General features: G+C 35.1%; 1 protein-coding gene across 3 annotated transcripts in view; it reads left to right on the top strand.

Moving 5' to 3' along the window:
• Positions 1 to 25,338, top strand: part of CDK14 (cyclin-dependent kinase 14) — a 487,133-nt gene that overhangs the window by 175,969 nt on the left and 285,826 nt on the right. For all 3 annotated transcript variants that reach the window (XM_011956201.1, XM_011956202.1, XM_011956203.1), the window contains one exon: positions 7,887 to 7,949. In XM_011956201.1, the coding sequence (XP_011811591.1) occupies positions 7,887 to 7,949 (63 nt within the window). The remainder of the gene's footprint in view (positions 1 to 7,886; positions 7,950 to 25,338) is intronic.

The following is a 25,338-nucleotide window of genomic DNA, read 5'->3' as shown; positions in this document are numbered from 1 at the left end:
AGAACTACCTTTAAGTGTGGTTGTAGTGAAATGTGTGTGGTGTGTGCACTGTATCTCAGACATGGGACACTGGTCATGAAGATGACATTAGCCGGTGGGAAAATAAGCATCAAGGCATCCACCCTTGCTTCCTTGGCCGCACTAATAATTACTGTCATTGCCATAAATTTTGAGACCACATGGGGTACCACAGAAGAGTAGAAATTATTGCCCTTTTTCTTCAGAAATTTGTGAGTTTCAGATATTTCCTCTTACCATTGAAAGGGTGGCTTAAAGGTTTTCATAATGGGTTCATTCACCTGGAAGAGGTCTATCATCAGATGGTATGTGGACCCCAGGGAGCTTCTTAAACAAGCAAAGATCAATCAGGGAATTTTTATGCTTCCATTTTGCACTGTATTGACTAGTTTGTAACATACCCATTTTTAAAACAATATGTTCACTTAAAGTTTTCATCAATTTCAAAAGAAAATATAACTGAAATTTGGTGTTTACACATAAACTATGCCTACCTATTTAAGATTAAATTTGGAACTATTTTTTGTAGTCTTTCTGTATCCTTATGCCAGTGAAACTATTTTCGTTTGTGTGTATGTTATCAAATCTATACAAAGCTTGAGTATATTGACGGTCCTCTCACTGTCAAACAGAAAATTAAATGAAACAGAAGTTTAAGGATATAGAGTCTGTGTTTAATGTAACTTTCAACAGAGGATTTCTGTTGGTCATCTCCATGGAATGGCTTCCTTATTTTTAGCCTAGATGCAAAAACTAGGGCTATGCTATTTCAATGTCACATTTTGGCAGTGCTCCTGAAGAACATCGAAATTAGCTTACAAATATTGTGTACACCAGGCTTGACATTATAGGAGAATGGAAACAAATGCACGTGTTCAGGAAGGGGCTTTATTTGGATTTTTGCTTGAAGGGAAAAGTCTAGTTTGAAAGCCAATGCTAATGCAAAAGCAGAATTTCTCTGAGGAACTTGGTATCTCATGAATAGGAGGTCTGATCATTTGAAGAGTCAACAATTGGAAAACCTCACTTCATGAATAATGTTAGGTAAAGAGAAACATAAGCACTTACTGAAAGAGGAAGTCTATTAACAATTCTCCTATACTTGTTTCTGCCCTGGAAACGGCAAAATTTCATGTCCAAGAGGTGATCTGAGTTTCTAATAGCTTTCTTACCAGTGGCTTTACATGGAGGGATATTGCTTCTTTCCGTTGATCTAAGGTCAGATTCAAAACAGGGTAAGGGATGGAGAGAGGAAAATATGCAAAGATGAGTGTTGTTTTCTAGCTTGTTTTTTACTTTTTCTTTGATCTGACCTCTCTGTCCTCCTCTTTTAAGAAGGGCAGTTCTCCCCTCACACCTGTTTTAAAATGGTCATTATATACATAATTAATCTTTCTAGTTTACTTCCGTGTCTTTCCTTTTGAGCCTCATGGCTGTTGTTGCAGCACATGACTAAGATGCGTCAGTATAGTTCTCAGATCTGCATATGACTGCAATTAACTGAGACTAAACTGTGAAAATGCCTACAAGTAAAATGTCTTTTCAATTTTCTGTCGTCTTTCCGTGTTCTGTCTTTTTACAAGGGGATATTTTTCTCTTGCTTTTTAAATTGATCCAGCCATAGAGAAATCAAATCAATATGAGAAACCCACAGTCTAAACCTCACAAACGCTTTTACAGAAAACATTTCACCTCCAGAGGGTTATGATTTCGGATACCCTCCTTGTGTTCCTTCCCCTGGAGTTAGTCCTCCATCTATGTAAATAACCAGATAAATGCTACCTGATGGGTATTCAACAGCAGGGAAAGAGGATGCTGACTTTTTTTTTTTTGGTCTTGCTCTGTCACCCAGGCTGGAGTGCAGTGGTATGATCTCAGCTCACTGCAACCTCTGCCTTTTGGGTTCAAGCAGTTCTCCTGCCTCAGCCAGCCAATTAGCTGGGACTACAGACATGCACCACCACACCTGGCTAATTTTTTGTATTTTTAGTAGAGATGAGTTTTCACTGTGTTAGTAGAGATGAGTTATCTGATAGATGGTCTCTATCTCCTGAGCTCGTGATCTGCCCACCTCAGCCTCCCAGAGGGTACTGATTTTGAAAGGAATATATGTTTGTGTGGGGCTTGAGCCTTCAGAGCCTCTTTCTGCACTCACTCTGTCTTCGGCTTGGTTTCTAAGTCTAGCCACACTTGGTAGCTTCCTTTAAAACTACCCACTTCATGGAAGCCATTCAGTGTAACCTTGTCAGGCACAAGTATATCTGGTAGCATTATCCTAAGGCATAGCAATGGTGATGCAGTAAAGGGGAAAGTGTGAGAAGAAGCAGCGAGGCATAATATAGTGAGGGAAAGATGAGATGTTATCCCATAGCCATGGTAGAGATTGGAGAGAAGCAATCTTTTTGATATGTGTAGTCACCAGGGGTCTGCTCTATAGGTGGTCCTCTTGGTATTAGAATAAGAAATAGCCAGAGATCAAGCCAGATGCATCTGAGCTTATTAGTATGTCATCATAGAAGAGTGATCTGTTGGTCATATGCCATAGTGGTGGGTGTTCTGTTCAGAACTTTTGTACCCAGAAGTGCCTTTTGGCCTCATTCTTAAGTGTAGTTCTGTATTTCTGGATAAGCGCAAATCATAAGGGTCACATAATCCAATGAGTAAAACTAAGGAAAGAATGTATAAAGAAAAAAAGATATGTACAATATAATGAAATTTGTAATTCAGGCACATGTAATACAGTCCCTGGCACAGTACTATGTATTTAAAAAGGGAGAGGGAAAACAAACTGCTTTTAGTTTAAGTAAAATAGACGTTTGTGAAACATCAATTTTAAGGTGCAAAATGTGACGTTGTACTACCTCTTGTTCCCTCCTCCATACGAGATTCTCCATATTCTTGCCTCTAATCACTCAGAGCACTCTGAGGTTAGTGATATGATACTGGATGTAGTTTCAGTGATTGTGTATAGAGAGTGGTGGCATGGGAATGGGAATTTCTGGACATGCACATAGGAAGAACACATATGTAAAGATTAAATGCAACTCCTAGAGGTTCCGGGGGAACTTTTGACTGTATGTATCATTCCTGTTTTTATTGCAATCCCTTCCAAAAATTCTTCCCTACTTCCCTACCTCTAAACACACTACAGAAAATCACCATCATCATCATCATGAATCATCATCACCTATAGTATCCACAATGTGCTGGGCAATGTTCTGAAACTGTTATGGATATTTACCAGTTAATTTTCACAATGACCATATGAGGTTAATATGAAAATTGAACTAGGATTATCCTCATTACAGAGGTTATGTAACCTGCTCAAAGTTACGTAATCCTGATTTATAGAGATTATGTAACCTGCTGAAGGTTATACAGCTAAGGATATATGTGATATGTACACATACACATACCACATTTCCATGCCCTACATCTAAAAAAAAAAAACCTTAAATTTTAAAGGTTTGGAAAAGTCTTTAAGTTTTCCCAGATCTCATTTCTGGAGATGTTCTTTTTCCTGCGATTCTTGATACTAATGTCATTGGACTTGGAGGATCAGGATTTTTTTTTCTCCAGTCCTAGTGTATTTCCATAGTTTTGTTGTTTCATTTTTAAACAAGAAGCTTGAATACTTTATTCTTAGAAAGGTTTCAGATAATTCACAAACATATAATATACACAGAATGTTAGCTCTGTGAGTGTAGAGTTCGTCTTATTTATGCAAAGTTGGCATTCTATAAATACATGCCATATATATAACACCATAAATGTTCTTTTGTAGCTACCACTATTTCACTTCTTTAATTTGTTAATTTTAGAGGATCATATTAACATGTTTTTATATTGAACTATTTCTCATTTCTAAGATTAGCCTTGTTTGGTCTTGATGTGGTAGTTTTTTAATGCCATATTGAATTTTAGCACCTACTGTTATTATTTTTAGAATATATACATCTGTGACTGTGGTCATAGAGAGATTGTTTTAGTTCCCTCCATCCCTTTCTTGTCCTTGCCTGGTTTGACATTGTGTTTTAAAGAAGGAGTAGGAAGCATTCTTATCTTTTTCTGTACTCTGGAATAACTCGTATATGTTATTTGAAGATTCAGAGCATTTTTAATTAAAACTGTCTGAATTCAGTACCTTTTTAGTTATAGCCTTTCCTATCTCTTACAAATTTTGTAACTTATGTTTTATTTAGAAAAACATTTTTTTCTAGATATCAAATGTACTGGTTTAAAGATGTACATTGCTGTATTTTAAAATCTTCACATTTTTAGTTGTCACCTTTTCTTTTCTTTCCTTTTCTTTTCTTTTTTTTTTTTTGAGACATAGTCTCACTCTGTCTCCCAGGCTGCAGTGCAGTGGCTTGATCACCGCTCACTGCAACCTCCGTGTCTCGGGTTCAAGCGATTCTCCTGACTCAGTCTCCCTAGTAGCTGGGATTATATGCACTCGCCATTGCACTTGGTTAATTTTATTTTGGATTTTTAGTAGAGATGGGATTTTGCCATGTTGCTCAGGCTGGGCTTGAACTTCTGACCTCAAGTGATCTGCCTGCCTCGGCCTCCCAAAGTGCTGGAATTACGGACATAAGCCACCACGCCCACCCTCATTTTTCTCATTCTTAATGATGATTATGTTTTGGCAAACTCCTCACTTAAAAAAAAAATCAACTTGCCAAAGGTTGGTTTTATTAGGCTTTTCAAAGAAGTGTGTTTTTGTTTAATTGTTCAAACTTATTGTTTTCTAGTTTTTCTATTTAATGTCTGCTGTTAACTGCATTGATCCCTTCTCTCTCTCTCTCTTTTTTTTCTTGTCTCTTTTGTTTTCTCTAGCTTTACTTTATTGGTTGTTTTATTTATTTTTAGTCATTTTTATGTTAAAATAAATACATTTGAAAGTCTAAATTTTCTTGTTGATGCTCTGACCAAATTTAATTGCTTTGAAATGTAGTGTATTTATTTTTCATTTTTTACTGATTTAAGTATTTTTAGACTTTTTTACTTTTTGTAAATTTCTAGGAAAATATATTTTTCTATTCATTCCTCCCTTTCTCATTCTCTCTCTTCAACTAATTTCCTTCTTCCTTATTTTCCTCTTGCTGCCTTTGAACTTAAAACACCATTTATTGGAAGAAAGCTTATTTAAATACTACTAAAAAAAATTCACTGAATTAAACTATGATTGAATGCTTTCTTATTCAGAATTTTTATTTTTTGTTTATTGAAAGAGCTGTAGAAGTTTTAATTCTGGTACTTAAAAAAAAAAAAAAAAAACTTACCTGAAAATTTCAATAAATGGTTTCCATATAACAATTAGGGCTCATCCTTCACTGTTTCTTCTTCAGATGGTCCTTAAGTTGTTTGTTGGTGACTCATGCCATTGAGTAAACTCTGCAAATTGAGCAAAATAAAAAGTTTGCTCAGACACAGGCAATAAGAACTATATTACGTTCATTGCCTGGGTAATTGTAAATAAATGCTGTTGTTCCAATATCAAAGATGAAAAGAATTATTTGTTTTAGAGTTGATGAAATATAATATACTCTGATGTTAATTTTATTCAGTTTTGAGGAAAGGATGTAGTATGATTTCAGCTTTCTGGAAATTTTTGAGATTTTCTCTTTGTCTCTAGGCCATTTGTGTTTAAAAAGCATGTGTAGCCTGAGTTTATTGGCCATGCTATTTAATTGTGTTATATCCTTTATAGCTTTACTTTTTTGGCCAATTCCATTTGTTAATTTTTGAAAGGAGTAAGCAAAACCCTTCAAGATTTTGTGAAATTTTCCGTTTCTTCTTTCATGTTTGTCAATTTTTGCTTTTAATAATGTATCCTATTGTTAGGTATGCAAATGTTGAATACATGTTTCTTGAATTCTGTTAAATGTGATTTTACATTGATATATCTGATTCCTTCTTATTGATATTTGCAATATAAATAACAAAATATCAAAAGTATAAATAAACTTTTATTTTCAGACTTTCTGGATTTTTGGTATTTATTGTTCTTAGTTTGTATTTGGGAAGCAGTATGAATTTGATTTTCTTTGTTTTAAAACTGAGATTTTACATTTTTAATAAGCATTTCAACACATCATGTATATGTGATTATTATCTATTATACTATAAGTAGAAAGTACTTATCATATACTGGCTTCAAAAACAAATGTTCGCACATTCTTTGTTTGTCCTTCTCTGAGGATGGTGTTATCCTTGTTTAAGGATGGGGAAGTTAACAATATGAAGTTACAAAATGGCAGTTTGGGGTCCAGAGTCATTCCTCATTTCACTAAATGCATGAAATAAAACTTTCATATAGTTACTCAGGGAAAACTCCATTGAACCTATTTTAATCATATTTTAAGTTTGTTTTTAGTGTGCTAACTTATATGTAAAAGTATTCCCATCTGTACTTAGTTTCTTTTTCTCTTTGTCTGACATTTTGCCTGGACCAGAGTGAGAATAATTTCCAAATTAATCATAGTTTCTACCCTCATGTAGTTTGACTTTGATTTAGAAGCTAAATCAAAGCTTGAGCGTTGCCCAAGATAAAGGCAATTTCGTCTCAGAACATATCTAAGAGCATTTTCTCTGACCCATTTTATTTGCCTTTGCCCTTCATTTGGCTAACTTCTTTCATTCTCTACTCATGTCTTACTTAGAAGTAACTTCCTCCAGAGACCTTTCTGAAATCTCTAGACCTCATTAGGTTTCCCCTGCTGTGCCCTTGAACATCATCCGGTACTATTCTTAAAATAATACACAGCAGACTTTACTGTAATCAGTGGCATGTCTGTTTTTTCTCCATTTGCATCTGTTTCATTTACTCCTATGTTCTTAGTGACTAGTGTTGTGCCTGGAACATACAGGCTCAAAAAGTACATGATGAATGATGAAGGCTAATTTCTGCTTTGTATCCTCAGCAATTATCACCTGGCATGCAATAAAAGCTTAGTAACGGAATCTGAACTGTTGTTATAAATGACTACAGCAAAGTTCTTGAATGTATTGTAAAACTTGTACTTCCTCAGTAATTCAAGCCTGATATTGGGGCAAAAATGCTCATGTTCATTGGCTTTTACAGAATGATTAAATGTTTCAGTCTTATAAATCTTATAGTACACTCCAATAAAAGAAGAAAAATGTGAATAGTAACTACATGCTTTTAAAAAATTTTATCTAGTTTATAATATAAGCAGAAAAAGCATTAAGAAGAAGATATATATTTGTGGACAAATCAAGCTTCGCATATTTAAAAGAATAACAGCATGAGATGTTGAATATTCTTTTAAACTTAGATCTGGATATATTTATCTTAATTTTTAGTTTTGAAGATGTTTCTGTTAAGTTATCAAGCATATTTGCTCAAATATATTCAGGAGTTGTAAAAACCTGAAAATTATTTTTTCTGAATATTGACATAAAGATAAATCCAGTGATTAATTTTACTAGCAGAATGTATTTGTTGTAATTTCATCTCGTATAAAATAAGTATTTTTTATTTGCATTTGGAAAATATGGGATAATTGATGTTATAATTGCATTGGTTAATTATGTTTTCTAAGTTAAGGCATAAGGATATATTCAATGAAGAGGAAATGAGACACTTAACAAATTATGGACATGTATTCTTTTTAATACATAGAAATATTTAACAAAACAGAGCCGAGAGGGAAAAATAATGTTTCAATTGTGGTTAAAATTAGGGGGTGGGGAGGCATGCCACTACATAACACTGAAAAATCCACCCACTTGTCTTTTATTTGCTCTATTCAGAAGGTAATGGTGACATTGAAGTAGGAAGATATTGATTTATCATGTTATAGCCAGAGGATTATTAATACATTTTTCCTTTTCTCTTTTAGCACACTGATTTATGTCAGTACATGGACAAGCACCCTGGGGGGCTGCATCCAGATAACGTGAAGGTAGGAAAAGATCTTTTTGAGACAAGGGTTAACATTCTTGATGTGTATTTTCTGAACTGAAGTCTAGCATCTCTACCATAACATATTTAAATTTTTAAAACTTTTTGTGTAAAGAGAAGTGATATTGAGGTGAACTATAGTCATTGCTTCAGTTGAGTTATTGGAAGCCATGTTTTAACATTAAATATTTTTACTGGGGTATTAATATTTAGATCTTATATTTTCTTACTGGAGAAACATTCGCTAATAATGAGTGAAAAACCATTGGAATCCTTCTTTTTAATACTTCATAGTAGAGGGGAGTCTCAGTTCTAGCGTGGAACCCATACTGATGTACCAGTTGGTTTCAACATAAAGCATCATTATGATCTAAAACAATGTTATGGTGGGTTTACAGTGCATGTCTTTTTATTTGTATGTACAAGCATATTCTACTACCTGCTACTGTTTTTCCTTTCTTTTACTAGAAATTTTAGTACCGAGTATCAAAAGAACTACGATTTCCTAAGACTTGACCTCACAGTCATCTTGGGAAATTATTCCAAAATTTCAAGTTTCAAACAGGAACTCCTTCTTCATATATGCAATAGAATTAGAAGAGATCAAAGTTATATCTGATATTGCTTAATTATGTTCTTATATTGTGTAACTCAAATGACTACATTTCATAATCCTGAGAACCCATTGAGTATTACAGATGTATCTGAAGTAAAATTATTCATCTCCATTTCTTCCCATTTGTTACGAGAAACCTTAGTAATAAACTGAGAGGTCTTCACTTTATTCCATAGTCGAATCACCTGGGAAACTTTATATGTGTGTGTATAAATGTGACAAATTAATAATGAGGGTTTATGGTGGTCAGTTACACTGTATAATTTTAAAATGTAGGAATTTATAGGAACTCTGTCAAAACATTTTTAAATAAATAATGGAATCGATATAGAAATTATAGTCTGTTGATTTTTTCATATGTTTTCTTTTTGTTGTGTTTTATTAGATTGCCTTTCCTTGAAGTTTTTTGACTGTTCATTTTTCTTAAAAATCTGTAATCATTAACATATAGTTTATTAGTAGTTAGGTTAGAAATTTTAATGGATGAAAATACCTGTTTTATTAATCTTGTCCATGTTCAATTCCAACTCTAAATATTAGTATTATAACATGAACATAATTTTTTAACATTAAAGTCTCAAATTCTCTCATTCATACTTTCGCATGTTCTCTTCTTAGGGTTTATTGACTTTGAAATCAATAGTACAATACATCTTCATTCTTGTTTCCCACTCTATCCCTGAGAATGTGTCGATCACCCAGCTAGTGAGACCATTGGCCCTGGGGAGCTCAGAAGTTCACCAGCCCCGGTGGAAATGAGCAAATCCTCTGAGCTAACTTTGACTTCCTGACTTTCACATTCAGTGATTCAATTGAGATTAAAGAACTGATTGAACCTTTCCCGCAGTCATGACATCACTGGGCTTTTATTATTCCTGTTTAGTTTCTCACCAGTCATCTGTGTGTCATTAGTTATCAGCAACTGTTGGTGGAAAATTTTGTTGATGAAAAAAAGAAAACCTCTTTCCACAAAGCATCGCTGTGTTCTCTGTCCACAGGCCAGTGACTGATGAATTTTGTCCCACTTTTACTGTACATTCTGCTTCTTCCATTACATTTTATTTTCCCTTATCTCCTAATGGTCATGGAGAGATGGGTCTCAAGGTTACTGTTTCTCAGTAACTGGGCTGTACCTCTAGAAACGGTCTCACTGGCTCTTATTCAAGCTTTGTGTGCTTTTCTTTCATCCCGTAGTCATTCGTCATACTTTAAATACTTACTATTTGCTCCTCATTCCAAGTCTAGGTTGCACTGTGGTGATAAACAAGGTCTAACACTGCAGGACTTGGTGCCTCCTAGGACATAGTGAGAAACTTAATGATGAATGAAGTGTGTAGTCAGTGTAGAAATAATGTCACAGGAATTATATGTGATACTTACAGCCAGCCTGGGTATTTATATCAGCAGGAACTTTTCCTACTTGGAAGTTGTTTAACATGGTCACAGATAGATGCCTTACTACATTTTTGTTTTTAAAAGAATGTGATGTGATTTACCTCTTCCTATTTTTAAAAATACCTTAAAAGCAGCAAAATGTATTAATCTATGGGGATTCCTTTCCTCATAACTAGTGAAATCTTTGATTTGTTGAGGATCTTCTGAAATGTCCTTGACAGTCTCAGTTCTTGGCATATTTGTGGATACAAGAAACCTCAGTAATAAACTAACAGGTCTTCACTTTATTCCACAGTAGAGTCACCTGGCAAGCTTTATATGTATATATGAACACACACACACACACACACACACACACACACACACACACACACACACACATATATATATATATATTCTCACCTCCCAGAATCAGGATGTCTGCACAGTATAATACTGGGAATTTTAGCCAGAGTAATCAGCCAAGAAAAAAAAAATGAAAAAAATCCAAATTGGAAAAGAAGAAGTCCTCTGATCATCTCTCCTTGCAGACAAAATAATCTTATGTATAGAAAAATCTAAAGACTCCACCAAAAAAAGTTACAAAACTGATAAACTAACTCAGTAAAATTGCAGGATAAAAAGTCAATATATAAAAATTAGTAGTGTTTCTTCCCCAATAATGAACTATATGAAAAAGAGATAAAACAATTTAATTGATAATAGTTGCCAAAAATTATGTAGAAATCAGTTTAATCAAGGAAGGTGAAAGACCTGTATAAGAAAACTGAAAAACAGTGATCAAAGAAATTGAAGAAGCTACAAATGGAAAGACATCCTATGACCATGGATCAGAAAAATTAATATTATTAAAATACCATACTACCAAAAGAAATGTACAGTTTCAATACAATTCCTATCAAAATACCAATGACATTCTTCATGGCAGTAGATAAACAATCCTAAAATTTATATGGAACCACAAAAGAACCCAAATAGCCGAAACAATACTGCACAAAAAGAACAAAGCTGGAGATTTCATACTATGTGACTTCAAAATACAGTACAAAGCTATAGTAACCAAAACAAAATGTTATGGGTATAAAAAAGAGACACACGGATAAAGGGAACAGAAAAATGCTCAGAATAGAGAATCCCCAAATTAATCCACAAACCTATAGTCAACTGATACTTGATAGAGGTGTCAAGGACATACTTTCGGGAAATAACATTCTCTTCAATAACTGGTGCTGGAAAACCTGGAAATCCACGTGCAGAAGAATGAACAAAGACCTCTATTTTTCACCATATACAAAAATCAACTTCAGATGGATTAAAGGCTTAAACATATGACCCAAAACTGTTAAACTCAGGCAAGAAAACATGGGAGAAACACTTCAGGACTTTGGTCTAGGAAAAGATTCTATGGCTAAGACCTCAAAAGCACAGGCAACAAAAATAAAAATAACAGATAAATGGGACTATATTAAACTCATAGGCTTCTGCAAAGCAAAGAAAATGAGCAAAGATACAACCTGTTGAATGGGAGAAAATATTTGCAAACTTCATCTGACAAGGGACTAATATTTAGATTATACAAGGAATTGAAACAACTCAACAGCAAAAGAAACAAACTCGTTAAAAAGTAGGCAAAGGACCTGAAAAAAACCTGTCTCAGAAGAAGACATACAAATGGTGCATAGGTAGTAAAACATGCTCAACATCACTAATTATCAGAGAAGTAAAAATCAAAACCACAATGAAATTGCATCTTACCCCAGTTAGAATGGCTATCATAAAAAAGACAAAACATAACAAATGTTAGTGAAGATGTGGAGAAAAGGGAAGTCATACACTGTTTGTGGGAATATAAATTAGTGCAGTTATTATGGAGAACCTATGGAGGTTTCTTAAAAAACTATAAGTTGAACTGCCATATGATCCAGCAGTCCTACTAATGGGTGTTTATCCAAAAGAAAGGAAATTTCTGCACCACAATGTTCATTGAAGCACTATTCACAGTAGCAAATATATGGAATCAATCTAACTGTCCATCAACAAATTGATAAAGAAAATGCAGTACATACATACAATGGAAGGTTTTTCAGCCATAAAAATGAATGAAATCCTGTCATTTGCAGCAGTATGGATGGAACTGAAGGTTATTATGCTAAGTGAAATAAGCCCCTTACAGAAAGACAAATAGGATGTATTTATATTCGTATATGAGAGCTAAAAAAGTTGATCTTGTGGAGGTAGAAAGTAGAATGATAGTTACCACAGGCTGGGAAGGATTTGGGGGTGGGGGATGAAGAGAGATTGATTAACAAGTACAGACATACTGTTCGATAGAAGGAATATGTTCTAGTGTTGACAGCACAGTAGTCTAACAATAGTTAACAACAATACATTGCATATTTCAAAATAACTAAAAGAAAAGATTTGAAATGTTCCCAAGACGAAGAAATTATAAATATTTGAGGTCAGGGATATCCTAAATACCCATCATTATACATTGTATGATTGTATAAAAATACCCTGTGCTCCCCAAAATAGGTACAAATATTATGTATCAATAAAAATTTACTTTAAAAAGTAGCTTTGGGTAGGAAATATGGGCATTTGCTCAGACTCAAGGATGAGAGGCCAAGGTATCTCCCATGATCTACAGCATCTCCTGACTCTCCCTGTATCCCTGCATCACTTTACTCCCCAGCCTTGGGGACATGTATACTTGCCAGCAATCCTAACCTCTTGTTCTTCCACAGCCCTGCAGCCTGCTGGCTTCCATTGCTCCTCACTCTGCCAGCAGGGGAGCGGATGGTGACCCAGAATGAGGTGGGGGCTGTGTAGGTCAGAGAGAGGCAGGAGAGAGCTTGAGAGACAGGGCTTGGCATGGAGAGCTTCAGACAGCAAGAGTTGTGCCTCAAGGGAGAAGATTTTAAGAGTATTCTGGGAAGGATCTGATCTTTCCAAGATAACAAACCTAAAGAATCCAAGAAACTCTCCAGTGAAGACCCCAGTTGACAAATGAGTAACTTGGAGGAAGCCAAGTTGCTTCCACTGATTGGATAGGGATAGGTAGAGAAGGAAACTTTAAAAAATTATCATTAATAGTCTCAGAGAGAGAAAAGAAGATAATTCATCCATAAAACAAGAATGTTGTATTATTTTTGAGAAGCAGAATTTAGTCAACACAGAGGAACTCTTGGAAATTAAAAATATAGCAAATTAAAAACAACAATAAAATCATGGAAGATAAAATTGAAGAAATTTGCCAGAAAATAAACCAAAAAATACAAAGATGAAAAATGGGAAAGAAAGTATCAAAAAATCAGAGGTCTAATATAGGGGATCCCACATCTGAATAACTGAGGAAAAAAGAAAGGAGGGAATCATTAAAGTAATAACTATGAAACCATAATTTTTTCAAATGTATAGGCTTGAGTTTTTAGATTAATGCCTAGAACATTTAAAAAAGAAACTGAAAATACTGTTCATTATTGCAAAATTTCAGAACACTGGGTTCAAAGAAAAATCCATAAAAAAGGAAACGGGTTTACTCCACGGGATCAAGAATTACAATGGCATCAGATTTTCAGCAGTGACACTGAAAGGGGTATGGCAGTGAGACAATAGCTTGAAAATTTGGACACAGAAGTATTTTCAGCCTAGAATTCTGTGCAAACTGTCAATGAAGTATGAAGGTAAAATTACCATTTTCAGATACACAAGGAGTTGAAAATTTTGTTTATGTTACATTCTTTCTCAGGAAGATGCTTGAGGATATACTCCACTGTTGCTTAAAAGATGGGAAAAGAATTTGGTGTTGAATTAGTAGTGACCACAAAGAAAACTAAACAAAGGGAAACAAACTGACAAACAAAAGAACTAGATTATTACTAACACCAGGAAAAACAAATTTTTATGCAGGGGAAAGAAAGATATTCATAGTAAACTTTATAGCTCAGCTGTAAATAACATTTACATGGTCATAATAATTTAAACATTGAATGCTGATGTAATTTAAAACAAAACAAAATAAAAAATACCTCTTTAAGTGATAATGCTGTAGCCAAGCGCATTCCAGGACCAGCGTCCTGGATCAATGGTTCATTCCAGCCCCCGACATTTCATAGAAAATAAACATCAGGATCACTGAGATGATGGAGTGTGTTAAAGGGCTTTTTAACTCTTTGTCCAATGTTCTTTTCCCTGAGCTACATGATTAATACATTAAATTACTGTAATTAGCTTGATTATTTGTGACTTTAGAAACACTAAGTCACATAGGTTCATCATCATTTTCATATTGAAGATAATGGTGATACTTTCTCCAAGGGTATGGAAAGTTAAAAAATAGGTGTAGCTTGTTAAAGCCTTGTGTTTTGGCATCTGAATTGCAGTGCATGGAAGCAGACAACCCTTATCACGATGTTTGTTTCTGTGAGAGGCCACTCATCTAATTATGCATTGGGATTTCCTCACTGTTTGTTTGGAGACAAGGGTCTCCTCCAGAGTTGCTTTAGGATCTGAATTGCAGGTGAAATTATTCTCAAAAAATTCTGACTATGACATAGTGACAGATGTCTCATGGGTATTTCTGTTTGATATATAAACATATTTTTTCATGTGGTGATATTTATTGTCACTTAAATCTATGAATATAAAAATGAAGAACATAAATATAATGTTTACTAAGTTAACAGCTGTTCATAATGCTGTGCTAGATGTTAATTTTTTTTTAAAGTTGATCTTCCCATCATCTTAGATTGTTGGGGGAAAAAAAACCAAAAAACCTCAGCTGAGCTAAAATAAGACATTGTAATAGTTCTTTATAAATTTATGGAGATAGGAAAACCAGGTGAGATAAGCTATTATCTTTAAAAGAGCATGTCCTTTTAGTAACACAGAAGCTCTATGTTTGGTAGACACTTCACAGACTATTAAATGTTCAGAATGTGATAAATACTTGATTTTTATTATGGTGAACAACAGGAAAACACAGTGATCAAATCATTTTGCTTCTAAAGTTAGCAATTTCGACTTTTAGTTTCATCATTCTTCAGCATGACAGTATATATAAACATTTTAAACATTTTCTAGGATTCTAAAAATATACATATTTTTCTTTGTTTATATTTTATATGTAATTGTGTATTGTAAAAATGTGGCTATCCTGCATTTAAGAATTGTGGAGATTGTTCCTTAGTGAGACTTGGGTAGAATTTCAGGCATTACAATGGTAATGTATCCTGGAAGAATGAAGGGGAGAAAAAAAGAACAACTGGAGCTACACATAGCTCCTGATTTCATAGTAAAGCAAGATGAGATAATTTTGTACTAATTCCCAGCAAAACATTCATGAAAATTTTATTTTTCTTGATGTGTATTTCTTGTAAGCACTGGAATAGACTCATTTTAAAAAGCCAGTGTTAACTAAATTTCTAGACTCACTTTGCTACTTTAATTGCCTACAAAAGTTGTCTGTTACCAATATGGCATTATGAAATAAATATTCACTAATAATAAATGGTTTATTTCTAAGCATAGTATCAATTTTTGACAAGTGGGTAATTTTAGCAGTTAATTAGTGGACGATTTAAAACCTGGATCAAAAGCCTGAGGACATTAGCCTTGTTATAAATACTTATGATGATTAAAGGCATTGCAACCAGTTTGTAGATGGTGATAACTGGTATGTGGGAAACTGGTTAGAGTATTTTTGGAAAGGTAGTTAAAATCTCCACCCCCTTTAAAGACCATTCACTATGAATTATATTGGGTTTGAGCTATCATAGTTGAATATAGAACTTGTATTAATTCTTGATTTTATAATTCTCAGTGGTTTACAGATTGACCATTGCATTTTCACAAATGACTATAATGGTCTAAATTTCATCCTTTATTCAGTTTTTCATTTGTTCTTTAAAAATTGATAAGCATGAGAGACTGAAAATTAAGATTCATGAAAAAAAGATTAATTGATGCTTTCTCCAGCTGATACCCAGAAATGTAGATGTTTGAATCTTATTACCATGATGAGATTGAATCTTCCTGTGTTTTTATGTAATGTACTTCCATTTGTGTTATCATAATGACTTTTCTAGAAGATTCCCTGCAAAAACACATTTGCCCCTTTTTTTATGAACAAGTGAAAATGACCAAAGTAATTTTGAACTTCCTGACTTATTCTCTGAAGTATCTGAAATCCTATTGGTGTAAAGCTGATTCTTATTTTTCATTTCAATAGATATATTAATGAAAAGGATAGGAGGTTTATTATGGTTGAAAACTTGCTATTTTTCTTTAATAGACCAGAGAATAAGCAGGTGTATAAAAGACAGAATAATGCTATGCCAAATTAAGCTTCTCTTATACAGATGGCACTGAGAATTGATTTCTAAATGAGACTTTCTAATGTTCAGATAGAAAACCAAGTGACACCTGATTTTCTCAATATTCTTCATTAGAGCTTCTCATTTAGCTCCTAATAATTTCCTACTACACATGACTGTGAATATTAGAGATCCTTTCCTCATTCTTTATTTAAAGAAATATGATTATTTCATGAGGCCATTAAAGAATGTTTTAAAAATTTCACACTCTGTGTCCGGGTCTTTTTTTTTTTTTGGATGTTTTCATCTTATTTTTATAATAATAAAATAATCTTCCATATCTAGAAAGTGGAGGACTAACGATAAAAGAAAATGAAGTTCCACATGTCAGCTCATATTGTTTTGGACATTCAGAGGGGATCTGAGTAGTGAATTTTCTGGTTAAGATGTGGGGCGTACATTTAGTTGTTTAGAACATGTCTTTTGCATCCTCGGGATCATCTGCTGATTTGCTCGTAACAATTTGGATACAGCAAAGGAGTTAAGGCCAGCTAATTAAATAGTACACTGTTTCCTGGAGATCCTTTAAAACCCAGATTGAAAAGAAATCACCCCAAAAAATGATGAAATGCAGACAATGATTGGAAGTGTTACATGGTTCTTTAATTGTTAGTTACCCAACTTGGGAGTTCCCATTAAGAACAGGGGAAACACCCTCCTGGGCTTTACACTCATCGCCTTGCCTCTCTCCAGTTTAAGATGGATCTACACACGACCTGTTTGTTTTCATGTTTTCCAGGACAGACATGAGACCCTGAAGGGAAATAAGCTCAAGTAGTAGAGTATACACATATTGTCTTGGATAGGCACAGCATTCATGTGTCCAGCCAGTACAGTTCATAGGTATTTTCTCATTCCTGTATAAATTTCTGTTACTTCAGACCCCTCTGAGAGGATGGAGAAAGAGGTTTGCTGATCATACGTATTTAAATTCACAAGTTGTTAAATGTTACATCCCATTTGAAATTAGTATTTCTTTGATATAGCTTGTTTTTGTGATTTACTCCAAGGCCTTTAAACTCAAGATCTATCACCTTTGTCAATTTTTCAATCCACATCTCTCTCTTTTTAGTTATACTAGCCTTCTCAGTTGATATTAAGTTAATTCATTTTGATTTAGTATCTAAGATGTTACTTTAGTCAGAAAAAACATTTAAACTCTGAATATTGATTTGTTTTCATATAAAAAAGAATGGCCCTGTAGTTGGGAGAGAGTAGCATACGTTCCCAAATGAAGTTGAGTAGGAAGAACTACTGACTCTCCATTTCCCAATTTAGATTTTGTGCTATTTCTCTATAGTTCAGAAAAGCGCTTATTAGTCAGGTCAGTCCTATAATTCTGACAGACAGAAACTTGTGAGTGACAGAATAAGATTATGTTATTTGAATTTCTTAGAACAGTTCTTTCAGTTTTTCTCTTGGAAAATTATGTTAGATAGCTATTAAATCCAACAGCTTGTCTTTAACAGTTTCTGCTCAGCTAGGGAATATTTCTAATACTAATTTTAGGCAGACGCCCACCTTTATTAAAGGGAAGACCCAGCCCCCGCCCCCACTCCGTCCATATGCTTCACGGTATATACAAAACCCAATAACTTGGAAACCTGCTTACTGTACTAGATCTTCTTTTACAGAACTTGACAAAACCAAGATCAGTCACACTAGCCTCACTTGACTCATTATACGTCTCCCAGCTCTATATCCTATGGCTTTAAACTGCCTGCTCATTGTGGGCACCTCCATACTGGAAACACCACCTTGCTTAGTATCCGCCATTGCCTTGAAGTAGAGAGTGTGCAATGGAAGGCCAACTTACTTGGTAAGCTAAGCAGTTATTTCCCCAGAAGCCTATGAACCTGAAATTCTCATTTTTTTGAGTTATTTCTCTCCGGAAAGTTCTTATCTTTAGGAGAAGTATATTAATATTCAAAGATCTTAAAGAATGTAAATTAAATTGTTACATTATCTGGAGATGACAAAACATGTTACGTCAGAGCCTTAGAGAGTGTAACTGAAAAAGCAGAAAGAAGAATGGAAGAACTCAAACAGGGCAGAAAAGTGGCAAGACAGACTCCTTCTGCTACTCAGATTTTCCAAGAAATGGATCTGTAAAATATATATTGCAAAAAAATACACGTGAAAGGCCTGATGCCTTAGCATGAGTGCTTTTGTCTTATACCATCCCAGTAGCACACTTAACGCTGTCAAGTATGTCCAAAGTGACACATAAATTATACTTAATGTTGAATAGCTAGGGTTTTATTTCTGTCTTTTTTTAATATCTCTGTATAATCCTCTAAGTATTCTTTAAAAATTCAATACTTTGAATTGCAATGATGCTTTGTAAAATTATTTGGGTGTACATTGCACTACAAATTAGGATTTAATATTTGCATTAACTGTTTTGAAACTCAACTAAATGGAATGAATCATGATGAATCATTTTGTGGCTTTTAAAACTGAAGACCTAGTATTGCAGTTAAACCATTATCTGATGCATATTACAAAATATTTTGACGTTGACTGCATATTATTGGGATTTTAACTAATTATTTTTAACTTCTAGGAAGTTGGATATATGGATAGTTTAAGGTTTGTGCATTAAAAACCTATGAATTTTTAAATGATACAGTGTTAAATATGGAACATACTATTTGAAGTATTTATTATTCATATATAACTTTCATTTATCTACCAGTATCATATTTTGTAGCTTTAGATTCACATAGTATATAGCTGTTTTAATTAAATAGTATGCACACCATTTTGGATAGCAGCCCTCTTAATTATAGTGTCAGAGTAAGACAAAAATGGATTCAAGTATCAGCACTGTCTCTTACTTACTATGTGTTCCTTTGACCAATTTACTTAATTCCTTTTTTTAAAACTTTTAAGTTCAGGGGTACATGTGCACTATGTGCGGGTTTGTTACATAGGTAAAGCCATGTCACGGAGTTTGGTTGTACAGATTATTTTATCACCCAGGTATTAAGCCTTGTATCCATTGGTTATTTTTCCTGATCCTCTCCCTTCCCCCACCCTCCACCCTCTGATAGGCCGCAATGTGTGTTGTTCCCCTCTGTGTGCCCATGTGTTCTCATCATTTACCTCCCAAGTATAAGTGAGAATATGAGATATTTGGTTTTTTCTTGTTATGTTACTTTGCTAAGGCAATTCACTTAATATAAATTATAATATTGTGACTTTATTTCTTTTTCTGTGAAATAGGGATAGTAATATCTACCTGGTAGAGGTGTTGTAAGGGTTAAATTATCGAATGTATATAATACACTTAGCAAAATGTCTAGCATAGTAAGCACTCAATAAATGGTAGTGATTCAACTCTAGTTGTTTATCTTATAAAATCCCTTCCATTTCTGTTATTCATAAAATAATGGAATGATGTAATTTAACAATGTGAAATGGTTAACAAAGATATCTAAGACTCAAATCAACCATGTTTAAGATGAGAAACCTGAGTTACAGAGATGACAAAAGAGTAGCGTAATTATCTTTGTAAGACGTTACTACAGTATTGTAAATGGTAGGGCCCATTGCTAATGACTCCCATTAGTAGATTTCTTAGTCTCCTGTAAGCCCTGAGAGACCCTGCACATTCCTTAAAAGAAGTTGACACATGCCCTGAAAAATCTACAAGATATTCACTGTGCTTCATCTCAGATTAAAGTGAACTGCATATATTAAATAATCTATGTATTTCTGACCATTCACGGAGCCTGACACCTCTAGACACTGAGAAAAAGAGCATCTGACCTCACCTATTTAGACTTTGGTGAGAGGGATTGGTTATAATGCTTCTTTCTTACTGCAAGTGTCAGTAGTTCTGAGCAATAAACATAACATTGAATCCAATAGTGTGTGCTTTATATAAACTTACTTTAAAAGTTGTGATAAAATACCATTTATTTATTTATTTATTTATTTTACCTACTTGAATTGTGAAGAGTTTCAGAAGGAAATAAGGGAAGTGTGAAAGATACTCCCAAGAAGTATATGCAGTGGCACTGAGAATATGCTGTTTCCTGCTGGGGATATCAAGATAACTGGCTAAAGATAGATCTGCTGCTAGCAAAAGTGTCCCTGTTCATCATTTCATTACTATTTAAGACATTTTCTCATTGGATTTTTATTACAGAAAATGAACATATTCAAACTGGAATATAAATCTTCAGTGATCCTACTGATGGATTTGGGATGAGTCTCCTATATAAAGGAATAGAATATTCTGAGATGGCAAAATATTCTTAGGAAGATCTTATGGCTTCTATAATAGAAAGATAAAGAGTTTCAGATATATTAATTTATCTAGTTCAGCACATGAAGCTGTCTTCTCTCATGTTATCTATTTCTAAGATTTTGAACGGCAAAAACAAATTCCATAATTATGTGCTCATTATATTATATGCTAATTGAGGCTTTTACAAACTTCAGTTCACTTAATAATAAAAGCACTTTGACTGTATTGGGTGTATAACTATTCATCCATGCATTTATTCAGCATCAACCTCATTTAAGTTAATGAGGTGTGGTGGAAAGTTCACAAGAGCTGTGTGATGATTGGATGACTATGTTTCTTATGTTTTTAGAGCTTTAGTTTTCTCATTTGTTTAAACAAAGGGAAAAATACAGGATGGTAGATGGAAAGGATTAAGTAATTTGTTGGGGGGTTTTTGTTTTGTTTTGTTTTTCTGTTTGTTTGTTTTTGAGGCAGAGTCTCACTCAGTCGCTCAGACTGGAATGCAGTGGTGCAATATCAGTTCACTGCAGTCTCCACCTCTTGGGCTCAAGCAATCTTCCCACCTCAGCCTCCCAAGTAGCTAGGACTACAGGCACATGCCACCATGCCTGGCTAATGTTTTGTATTTTTTTTAGCAGAGACATAGTTTTGCCATGTTGTCTGGGCTGGTCTCGAACTCTTGGACTCAAGTGATCCATCTACCTCTGCCTCCCAAAGTGTTGGGATTACAGTTGTGAGCCACCACCCCGGGCCTGATTAAGTTATTTGTATAACATTACTTAAAATAGCCTTTAAATAAGAATAAATTTTCAGTAAGTATTAGTCACCCTTCTTTTCTTTTTAGTGCCTGAGATTCCATTGGTGTTCACCAGGTTTTATTAGCAAAGCTGATTTGTATGCTTTGGAAAAAGAGTATGTGTGGCCTGCTCCTTGGTGGCCCTTCTTGTTCTCACAGGGTCTCCTGGTTTTTCATAGGAGATCAAGTATAGCTTGCTGTGTGTTTTATACAACAACCAAGTGAAGTGATTTTCTAAAAAATTTAAATTAGAGGGGGACTTGCCTATTTGTCTAGAAGAAGAACTCTCTAAGGCTTGAGTTTTAAAGACATTCCAAGAGTAGTCCATGGGGCATTCCATTGAACGCAGTAGGGCAGCTGCTTCCTTAGAGCCTTCCCACCCCTATCTGCCAGCGTATATTTTGTTAAGGATGTTAAAATGTTTTTTGTAAATGTAGGGATCAAGGGAAAATTACCCCTTCACCCTCTAAAGGTGCACAGAAAAATTAACTCGAAAAATGCACATTGATTTGAGAAAAGGCACAAACTTATTTTAATGTGCATAGCACAAGGTCATCATAGGAAGAATAGTTACCCAGCAACCCAATGTGAATAGATGTTTATATATTCTTGTTAGGAGAAAGGGAGATGGGGAGCTATTGATTTTTAAGGAAATTCAATGGGATTGAAGAATATACAAGAATATACGTCTGTTGGGCCTGCAGAGCAGACAGTGGTTTGTGACAGAAGTCTGTCCAGGTGTGTTGACAGACTTCAGTCTTTCTTCCTAGGATAAGAGTTCAGTTAATGGAAACTAGGAAAGGGGTCAGAGGTAATTGTTTTCTTCTTTGGCAGGTCCAGATTTTAGGCAGTTAAGGGGACTTCAGAGAACAACTTCATCCTGTGCTTTGGGAGAGACAGAGAATTGAGAGACAGGGGCAGAGATGGGAAGTGGGGCAGAAGGTCAAAGAGACCTTCGGACTTCTTCAGTTCAGCATGTCAATGTGCCATTCTGAGGGTATCAGTTTCTTTGAGCTCCAATGTAAAAGTTTTCTAATGGTTTTCAGAAAGTTGATGGTCCCCTTGTCACAGTTAATTTTATGAAGTTGAGTTGGTAGGTTGACAGCTTCATATATTGTCTTTCTCAGAATTTATATTATACCTGCTTGCTTGGTCTTCTCAGTGTTTTCCCTCAGAATGTTAAGGGGTTTGTCATAACATTTTAACTTCTGTGTCTACTGAATGCTCAACTCAGTTTCCTTTTGAAATTTTACATGTAATGAATTCTGTTTTCAGAGTGGCAAGTTTCTTGTGATTCGTTCCCTTCTCCCAGGCTATTCTTCTTGTAACAGCTGAATCAATTCTACTACTTTTTTTTTTTTATTGTAGTTAGATCCACCCTCTTCTGTGCTTTCAATATGCTCAGTTTGCGTTGCTGTTAAAATACAGATCTCTAAGTCACAATGATCTGTTTGTGTGTCTGTCATACCAAGTTAGCTGTGAGTTCCTCGAGTCTAGGGACCACATCTTATATCTTATTCCTCTTGGCATCCCTCTTGCATAACAGCACCTAGCACATATGGTTGGCACTTAATAAACCCTAAGTGAATTTATGCTGTGGAGATTTGTTCTGACATTTGTTTGGGGCTGTATTTGTCATGTTTGGAGCTTCATTTGTCATGTATACACTTGGAATTTGAGTGTATAGTGGCATTTTTTTCTCTAGTACTGCTTTTTAAATCTCCTTTAATATGGCATTCTATTTGAATAGCTTCTAGATTAGCATGAGGATTGTATATTTTCACTAATTACTAAAGGTATTACGGAAGAGTTCTTTGGAACTGCTTGATTTACCTGAGTCTGCCCCTAGCTTCTAGAGAATTCCATTCCAAGGTGCCTGTTACTTGTTTTTATCTGCTGCCATCCAGATGTCTCTAAATTCAGGTCAGTACTCACATTACTGGTGTAGGAGTGCCACCTATTACCCGAGTTATAAAGATAGTTAAAGCAGACAGCCTGCAGGTGCTAGGATAAGTATCATACTGTGATAGACATATGCAGAGACTGTCCTGGGAGCACGGAGAAGGAGCACCTCACACAGACCTGTAGGGGTACAAGGGCTTGCAGGGGTGGTCAGGGAAACTCTAGGGAGGAGCAGTTCCTGAGGAGAGACCTAAGGAATGCATGGAAAATAGTAGGCAAAGGGAAGAGAAGGCCTTTCCGGCCGAGGAGAGGCAAGGATAATAGCTCACGCCTGTAATCCTAGCACTTTGGGAGGCCGAGGCGGGCAGATCACGAGGTCAGGAGATCAAGACCATCCTGGCTAAAGTGGTGAAACCCCATCTCTACTAAAAATACAAAAAATTAGCTGGGCGTGGTGGCGGGTGCCTGTAGTCCTGGCTGAGCAAGGAGAATGGCGTGAACCCGGGAGGTGGAAGTTGCAGTGAGCTGAGATCGCACTACTGCACTCCAGCCTGGGTGACAGAGTGAGACTCCATCTCAAAAAAAAAAAAAAAAGTACAAGGATGGAGAACAGCATGCTGAGTGTTGAGGTGGGCAAGGTTTCTTGGAGCCGGGGAATATAGGTAACAACGCCTGAGCCCGCACCCCCCAAAAAATAATGCCTGAGCCCCTCAGTTGGAATCAGTGTTCAGCTCAGTGGCCTTGGAGGCCAAGTTATTAGATGCCCAGATTTTATTCTGTTCATTGGAGGAAGCACTTCTCTAGCAGTGCTTTGCCTGCTGATGTTGATTTCTGGCCAAGATGATGAGTGAGATGGTGAGATGGTTAAGAGCATATAATTTGGAATCAGACTCTGGGTTTGAGTCCTGGCTCTGCCACTTAATTGTTGTGTGATCTTGAGAAACTACACTCAGTTTCCTCATTACTAATATGGAGGTTAATAGTAGTACCTACTTCATTAAAATTAAATGAAGTAATATTCTATAAACTGTATAGAACAGCACTTGGCATGTAGTGTTATGTATTCATTAAATTAAAATGCATTGCCCAACAGTTACATTCTGATAAGACTCTGCTAGATCCCAAAGATCAGGTAGCATTTTGCAGAATGGCTGTTTCCATTCAAAATCAACTTATTTTTAAAATTAAGTTTGTTATGTGGTTTGCCTTCGTGTTTTTGTTTCGGTTTTTTAAAAGACTTTGATAAGACAAAGTGGCTTTATTTTTCCCTCTTTCCTTCTAAACTAAAGGAGTATGAATTTTCTTAGAAGTTGTAAGCTTTAAGCTTCAGGATGCAGGGAGTATTGGAAGTGAAGAATGAGGCTGGCAGCTGCTAGTGATGGTGTGAACTCAAGTCTTTCTGTTTGTTGTACAGGAAGGGTTGAGACGACAAATCCAGAGAGATATTTGCATCCTGGGATTCTTGAGCTAGTCTTTTAATCTTGACCAACACAGAACAGACTTTTATTTTCTGCTGCTTGGACTCTGAAATAATCATCTCAAGCCTTTACTGCCCCATACATATTGTCACATACAAAGATTTTGAGATAAATTGGCTTTACTGTTATTTCAGGGTATCCCCTGTAATGAAATTCACTTGGCTTTCAAAGCACCTGCTTAGTCAGAACATTCCAGAAATGCCACCTTCCAGGGCCCTCAGGAAGTTGCCAATCTTTTCTATTCAAATATTTCAAAATCTTTCTATCATTCATCTTTTATAATTCATTGAAAATTGCCCTGAAACTGCCTTTGGTTACTAACTGGTTATATAGACTAGAATATTGGTGGTACTTAAAAGTAAGAACATTTGTTTTTGTTTTAGGAGATGGATTAAAAAATGTCTATTAGGATTATTTTGGCAAGTAAATTGTTTAAAAATATTCTCTTTTTTCAGAAGAAGAATATTGGGAAGCCTAGTGAATCACACTTTTTTGCTATTGAAATAGAAACATTTGGTATGGGATGGGCGCGGTGGCTCAAGCCTGTAATCCCAGCACTTTGGGAGGC

The sequence above is a fragment of the Colobus angolensis genome, unplaced genomic scaffold, assembly GCF_000951035.1.
Source record: "Colobus angolensis palliatus isolate OR3802 unplaced genomic scaffold, Cang.pa_1.0 Scaffold410, whole genome shotgun sequence".
In the NCBI taxonomy this organism is placed as follows: Eukaryota; Metazoa; Chordata; class Mammalia; order Primates; family Cercopithecidae; genus Colobus; species Colobus angolensis.
The sequence above is the reverse complement of the archived record's forward strand: the minus strand, read 5'-3'. Positions and strand labels throughout refer to the sequence as shown.